This window comes from Alternaria hordeiaustralica, assembly GCF_023758085.1.
Source record: "Alternaria hordeiaustralica strain BMP 2776 chromosome Unknown scaffold_3, whole genome shotgun sequence".
NCBI lineage: Eukaryota > Fungi > Ascomycota > Dothideomycetes > Pleosporales > Pleosporaceae > Alternaria > Alternaria hordeiaustralica.
In genome coordinates, this window is record NW_026056775.1 from 2,012,335 (window position 1) to 2,020,918 (window position 8,584).

The 8,584-nt window shown below is 30.3% G+C and overlaps 1 protein-coding gene across 1 annotated transcript; it reads left to right on the forward strand.

The window, feature by feature from the left end:
* Positions 1 to 2,001: 2,001 nt before the first annotated feature.
* On the forward strand, positions 2,002 to 2,811 carry J4E84_002834 (uncharacterized protein; the record flags this gene model as incomplete). Its single annotated transcript, XM_049385453.1, has 1 exon — positions 2,002 to 2,811. One exon carries the CDS (start codon positions 2,002 to 2,004, stop codon positions 2,809 to 2,811), a length of 810 nt encoding a protein of 269 aa, XP_049247476.1.
* Positions 2,812 to 8,584: the final 5,773 nt, after the last annotated feature.

Genomic DNA, 8,584 nt, shown 5'->3' on the forward strand with positions numbered 1-8,584 from the left:
TGTCGCATCGGTCCTGAGCCAAACCCCAGATAGCAAAGAACAAGACGGTGAAGAGCACTCCGGTAAGACGCATAGTTTCGAATGATGATTCAGTATGACAGTACGTCTTGTGGTAGATCTGGTGACCTCTCTATCGCATTCAAAAGTGTGCCTACAGTCGCACTGTTCATCGCAAAAGCCAAGGCACCCAAATTTGGACAAGCCTCATAGCTTTTCCCGTGGCCTGTCGGTCGCATCCAACGGTGGATAGCCAAGATCACAGCTTTTCTGCATCTTTGCCGTTAATGGAAGAGCGCCACAACAGCCGCGCGACCCTGCAGCGGCTCGGGGCCTTCTAGACAGCTTTGGCAAGGAGAGACGCATTGACCCGTTGTGACTGTACAAGCGGCCCTAAGAAGTGACGTGACGGAGCTTCTGAATTTATCCGTCCTAGATTCCAATCCAGCAGGACGGCAGGAGGATTGCTTCGGGGAGTCTTTTTGCCAGCGGTAGACTGCAGCGGTCAGTGACTAGGACTGGAAGGGTAGCAAAGCCGATGGGCGACTGCTGCAGGGCGTAAATCAGCTTGAGGCTATACCGGTCGCTTCGCGGGCTAACGCAGGAGGAAGCGCAGAAAGAGCCGCATGTCTGAGGGGCAACGGCAAGATTACCTAGGTACATTTGGCCTCGGCCGGTCTGAGCTCGGACCAAAACTGAACTCGGTGCGGGCCGTGACACCGAGGGTTAGTAGGTACTGTATGCAGGGTCTGGCCAATTTGATCGTCTGCGCGGTATAGGAAGGTCAATGTGGAATCTGGTGATGTTGTGCTGGAGGCCTGAAATACGCGCCTTCTGTTTTCGGACGCTAGGAGCTGGTCGGCCCGCTAAAGTTCCTTGAGGTCATGAATCGCGCGGGAACAACAACGGCGTATTCAGTTCACGACGCCAGACATCATTCCATCGAAGAAAGGATCTAACGACTTATCGGATGTGATTGTGTTATCAGCAAGGCAGGAAGCTTGTTGGAATTAGCTAGGTACATGCCCAGGTGGGTTTACTGGGCCCTGGCCACTGCCCATGAGCGCCACAGTTTACCTGCATCTTGGCGCTGTGGAGACGCGCTCGCCTGGGCGACCACTACGATAATTCACTATTGATTCAAATGTTGTTGTTCCTTCCGGGATGTACATTAGCCGCGCCTGGGTATGGGAGAATTCGACTGTCTTGGCGACATGTGCGAGCGAGCCTTTACATCCTTGGCATATGGATAATTTCTGAACCCGTCCGTGATATCGGCAAACCCGCAGGTCAAAAAATTCTAGTAGAAGTTTGGGGGCCAAAGCGCGCAATCCTCGGGGTCAAGGACCTCCCCAGCTGTTTGATAGTGATTGTCAAGACGTACTATTTCCTAAGTACAATTTCCGAGCGCTTGCTCCAGCTCCTCATCCATCAACTTCAGGCATTCGGAATGGTTCGGACAAACCTCCTGTCTGTCGTGACATTGATCAGTCTGAACCTTCGAGGTCAGACTGCCAATGCAGCATTCTCAGTCTATGACGCCAACTCTCTTGATACCAACTTGAGCCCAAGTTGCGTCGAAGCTCTCACCACGCCAATTGATTGCGTATCCTTTGTCCAATCATTCCAACACCTCTCATACCGAACCAATCTCGAGTTGGAACTCACCAACAGCATCTGTACCGACAAATGCTACAGCTCGCTGGTATCATGGTTCAACACTGTCAGCGGTAATTGCGCAGGAAAGACCGTTCGCGGGGCCATACCTACCAAGATGGGAGGGTACATGTGGTCTGGTTACAATGAAACCTGCACTAAAGACCCAAGACCACCTCGCGCATACTGCAACGGTAAGTTCCACCCCCAACTCAAAGTCCTTCCCGGTTAGTTCACTGACAGTATGGTGGTGAAGATGTCATTGCGAACTTCACTCGGGTGCCGGATATCGAGTCCATGCCTCGCGCCGAGCTGTGTCACGCGTGCAATGTCCGTCGCATTGCCATGATGCAGTCAACCCCGTACTCCATGTACAACGAACGCTACAAGAGGGATCTAGAGTACATCTACTCACAGTGCGGCATCAAGGGCCCGACCGAGATCCCCCCACCTCTGGAGACAGTGCAGCCCGTGCCAGCCCCGTACTGCTTGAGCAACAAGCGACACACTACGCAGAAAGGCGACACTTGTGACTCTATAGCCAAGGGTAACAGCGTATCCGCTGCATCGCTATATATGGGCAACCAAGACGTGATCAAGGAGTGCGCAAAGGTCACTGCGGGTGTCAGCGTCTGCATGCCCTTGACATGCCAGACGCATTCGGTACAGGCGGGAGAAACATGTTCTTCCATCGAGCGAGCACTTGGACTTGAGTCGGGAATGGTGCAGCGATACAACTCTTGGATTGACGCCGGGTGCCTAAATCTACAGACCTCCACCGACTTCTACGGCAAGGCCATCTGCGTGTCTCCCCAAGGTGGCGCATTCGTAAACCCCACCACACCTCCCGTGGCTAATCCTACGCCAAAGCCTGTCGACGGATATTCGAAGGCTAAAGTTGCGCCGCCCGAAGGTGCCGTCGTCGCTCAGGGAACGACTCTGGAATGCGGGAAATGGCATGTGGTCGCTGCGGACGATTCATGCGTCAAGATCTGTCTCACCAATGGTATCGATACCATGCTGTTCCACGAAGTGAATCCTTCTTTGGCAGCTGGTGGTGGTTGCGATGCGTCGCTGAAGGAGACGACGGCTCTTTGTACCGGACCGACTTATGTGTGGAAGGAGATGCCCAGTACTTCCACTACTTCCACTGCGTAGTCGCTTCATTGCGATTATCACTTGTCTACCCTCGCTCTATTATAAATAATACTTTCTTGTAGAAAAAGTCTAATAACGTAATTAATTTAATGCGCTTATAAAATAGATACAAATAAATGTTCGTAACTACTAGTTACTATTAGGCTATATATATGTGTATAATCTAATATATTATAGAGATTCGCTTTAAAAATAATAACCTAAATATAGATTAGAGCTTTATATAGTAGCTTTACGTATAGCTTATACTTACGCTAGCTCTTCTCTTACTATTTAGATACTAGAAGTAGATAATTATATTATACGTAATATATTATAGTAGAGTAATATAAAAAAAGAGATATTAAAAAAGTTATAGTTTTTAAAGCTAGATATCTAGATAACTAGACTAGCTAGAACTAAGATTTTAAGTATCTTAAAAAGCTAAGAACTTCTTCTTTAAGTTAGCTTACTAAGATATTTACTTAGTAAGCCTTTAGCGCTAGTTAACTAAAGTAAAAAAAAAATTATAAAAAGAATCTTACTTTAACTAGCTATATCTTTTTAACTAAGCCTAAGATAACTAATTTTATTTTTTTATATTATTTATTATATTTTTATCTATTTTTAGTAATTTTCTTAGAATTTTAGAAGTTCTACTTAAAGAGCCTTTTAAGAGTTAAAAAAAAGTAAAGAAAAAACTTTAACTATATTATATAATTTCTTAATAATATAAATACTTATATCTTATATAGCTTAGATTTTAAATTTTAGCTTTTAACTACTTTAGTTTTAATAAACTTATACTACTTTAAAGTTTAAAATTTTTAAAATATTTAGTTTTAATTTTTAGAAACTTTCTTTTATAAACTAGTAATATATACTTATATAAACTACTTTTATTAGTATACTTTACTTTATATTCTATAATTAGCTTTTTATAGCTACTTTAACTTTATTAACATTTATTAAAATACTAAAAATAGAATATTACTATTTTAAGAGCTAAGCTATAATCTTAAGCAAAAACTATATAATTTTTACTATTAAACTTTTTTTTTCTAAATAAGTATAAGTAAGTTATAAAGCTTTAAAGTTAGAATTTAAAATCTTAATTTAAAAACTACTAAAAATAGCTACTACTTAGATATTTTAGTAGAAAATTAGTAGAACTATAAAAAATCTAGTAAAATTAAAAAACTATACTTTTTTATACTATATAAAAAGATATACTCTAATTTAAAGAGTAACTTTTTAAAGCTAATTTTTAAGGTAGTATTTTATAGCCTAAAAGCTTAGTAAGCTAGTTTACTAAGCTAAAATAAATTAGTTTTATATTTTAACTTTTGTAAAACTAAGAAATATTTAGTCTAGCTACTCTACTTATCTAGATATCTAGCTTTAAAAAAGATAACTTTTCTTATTTCTTTTTTTTTATATTACTCTACTATATATAGATAGAAGCCTAAATTATAGTTATTTTAAGTAAATATATAAAAAAGATAGAGAGTATATTATATTTAGTCTAAATATAATTACGCGTTAGAAATAAAGTAGAATATTCTTTTCTTTATTACTCTACTTATAAGACTATATATACTAAACTTATACTAGATAATAGTATAGATACTAATTAGTAGACTAGAAGTAATTATAACATTAGCTATAAAAAAAAATTATAATATATATTAATATAATTATAAAAGTTAGTATTAAAGCTAGGTATAGTAGTAAGCTAATATAATATATTATATAAGTATCTATTCTATTTACTATTATAAGTCTATTAGTATAGCTTAATACTATACTATATATATACTACTTTATAAAGCTAGTAGAGCGCTACTTACTTATAGCTAGAAAAGATATTACCTACTATATCTAATATAAAGTTAAGCTTATTTTAGATTACTAGCGTATTTACTAACTTAGCTAGCTTTTTATCTAATATACTAAGCTAACTAAACTATTTCTTTATAATTATTATAATATTATAAGAAATAATTATTTAAGTAATATAGTATAGACTTATAATATATAAAGCTATAAGATATCTTCTATTAGTAGTAATTATTTTTATCTACTTCTTACTATTTTTATAAAAGCTTTTTTAGCTTTATTTTTATAGCTATATACTATAAGTCTTTTATTTTAAAATTCTAGAAAATAACTAAAAAGGTAGATAAGCTATACTTATAGCTAGTAAGGTTTATTAAAGTAGTATATTTTATTACACCTTTAGATATTAAAATTTAGATATTTGTAAAAATTAAAGCTTTAATAGTAAGTATAAAAGAAAAGTGTAGTATAGAAAGTTCTTTATATTTAGTAAATATATTACTAGATTAGAAGTATAGAAAAATTAGAAGAGATATAAAATAAAAAGAAGTATTCTCTATATATAAAGCTTTATATAACTCTTTTAGACTACTATTATTTTTACTATAATTTAATTTTATAACTAACTAAAGTTTACTTATATAGTACTATAGTCTAATACTACTTTTACTATAGTTTTCTATCTACTTTTATAGCTAATAGAAAAGCTTTTATTAAATATTATACTATACTTTATACTCTATACTTTACTTTCTACTCTTTCTACTAAGACCTTTCTATTATTACTATAAGTATCTACTTTAGAAAGCTTATTTCTACTTAAACTTTTAAATAAAAGATATTAATAAATATCTATAGCTTCTTAGCTCTTTATTACTATATTTAAGTCTACTTCTAAGTTACTAAAATAGCTTCTATTATTATTACTCTATATAAGTATTTTATAATTATTACTATTATTATAAAAGTATAATACTTATAGTAGATACTATAAAAAGACTTTTTTTTTAAATTCTATAGTTATATATAGTAGGTATTAAGTGTTTAGAAAATATACTTGTAATAAAATTACTATATAAAGTTACTAACTACGTATTACTACGCTACTCTATATTAACACTTAACTATAATATTATATTAGTATTAGATTCTTACTCTAGAAAGTCTAGACTATCTTAGTATTAGCTCTAAATACCTTATACTTACTATTATAGCTTAGTAGTAATTTACCTTTAGTATTAAAATTATATCTTATTATAGTTTAATATAGTAGATCTAGTATTTAACTAACTTTATTATTTAATATCTAAATTACTCTTCTCTATAATAGTTTTATCTATACTATCTAGATATAATTAGCTTAAAAGTAGGTTTTTTTAGTATAAGATAATCTAGTAGTAAGTAAGCTATATTCTTTATATATATAATAGATAATAACTTAAAGAAATAAGCTTTATTATTTTTAGAAGAAGTAATAATACTTATAAAAAATTCTAAAAACTTACTAAAAGTTTTTTTAAAGTATTACTAACTTAGTTTTAATTATATACATAAATAATATACTAATTTCTTTTATTCTAGAGCTAACTTAGCTTTTATAGTCTAATACTATAAAAACTAAAAATAAATAAGCTACTCTAATATTTAGAAAATATATCTATATTAAGATTACTATATAGAGTTACTAACTACGTTTTATTACTCTACTCTATATTAACACTTAACTAAAATAAGCTACTATTACTTATAAACTTAAGAAATTTTATAAGTAGAAAGAATTATAGTATACTTACTAAAATATAGCTTGTTTAAAAAAATTAAAAATTAAAGTACTTATAAGTAACTACTTTACTTTAAATAAAAATATTACTTATAATACTTTATTTTTTATATAAAGATTTAAGTTAATTTTAGAAGCCTTTTATATTAAAAACTTAAAATACTTACTATTTATATAGCTACTTAAGGTATAACTACTAAGTATATTATTATAAAGCTATTTTTTAAAAACTATTTTATACTTTCTTTAAAAGTATATAAAAAAAACCTATTCTTAAAATTTTCTTACTAAAACTACTAACTTTAGTTAGAATACTTACTTTTAAAATAGCTTTTAGTTAAGACTCTCTAGTCTAAGTTAGAATTATCTATCTATATATATTTACTAAACGTAGCTTTAGAGCTCTTAAGTCTACTAAAGCTATAGTAGTTTAGGTATCTACTAAATTAGATAGTACTACTTAGCTAGTACTTTTATAATAGATTTATATCTATATCTATACCTATACTTATATCTATACTTATATACTTACTTTATATACTACTTTATAGACTATATATATATTATATATATTATATTATATTATATATATATATTAATATAATAGATATTATAGTAAAATATTACTGTAATAGATATTATAGTAGAAAATAATTTTAGAGTAGAGTAATAAAACGCAGTCTATTAACTCTATATAGTAATTTTAATAAAAGTTTATTTTCTAAACACCTTATATTTACTATAATATAGTAGTAGCTATATATACTAAATACAGCTTTATATTTAGTTACTTTTCTAGAAATACTATTACTAGTAATATTATAATACTAGTATTATTACTATTTACTACTCTACTATATATATATAAATACCTATACTAATCTAATACTTAATAAATATATCTTACTACGCGCCTTAAAAGTATTACTTAAGTAGTATAAAAGTATATCTCTAGACTATTATATACCTTTATCTTCTTTATAAACTTAGTCTTAGCGCTTTCTAGCTTTTTATATTTTTTATCTACTTCTATATATAAAAAGACTTTAATATAGTCTTTAAGCTTAAGATCTTAGCTTACTATTCTTAAAGTATAATAAAGTATATAATTATACTTTTTAAGTATTTAGCTTATTAGAAAGAATTTTATAGTTTCTAGATCTAGAAGTATTTTTTAAAGTTTTTCTATATCTAGAAAAAGACAAAGAAGTTTAGCTTAGCTAATTCTAATTTAGAGCTAGCTATATAAAACTAATATAGTTTAAAAAACTTTAATATATATTATTAGAAATATAACTTCTCTATTAGATATATAAGTATATAAATATAAATGTGTAAAGAATAGATAGATAATAAGAACTATTCTCTAATAATAGAATATAGCTTTATTAGAACAAAGTAGTTTAAATACTATAATAAATAGTATAACTAATAAATATTTATAATAAAATAATTGCAAAGTAGATAGTAGGTAAAAGGTAATAATATTATTGCTAGGTAAAGAATAACTATAGAGAATTACTATTTCTTTTATAGAAAATAGCTACTAGAATAATTACGTAAATATCTGCCTATTTCTGCCTAAAGATAAAGATTTATAATTAAATCTGCTTAATTTCTAGATTTATAATCTAAGTCTACTAAATTCTTCTTATCTTCTAAATTTATAATCTAGACTAGTACTAATTATATTAGTCTATACGTTATATTGTATAGACTAATAATTAGTTTATTACTAGATCTTTTAGCAATTGCAGAAAGAGAGATAAGAAGATAAGAGTTATTAAATTACGTAATAACTCTAATATTAACTAGGCTAAGACAAATAGAGGTGTTTAAGAATCTCCTAGTGTAGCAGATTAAAACTAGCTACTAAAATCTTAATTACGTAAGTAATTAGATTTACTAGGAATTTTTCTAACTTATTAAGAAATTACAATAAGTGCAATCTTAACAAAGCTTAATAAAAATAAAAAGATAATAATAACTAAGTTATTATAATCTTTATACACCTCTTTAAGCTATAGTTTATAACAACTAAATATTAAGAAAATATAAGTAGTTTTTATAACTAACTTATTAATAACAATTTATATAAGAAGTTTTAATAACTATCTTAAAACTAAAAACCTATTTCTATTTCTATTTCTATTTGCTAATATAAATAGTTATATA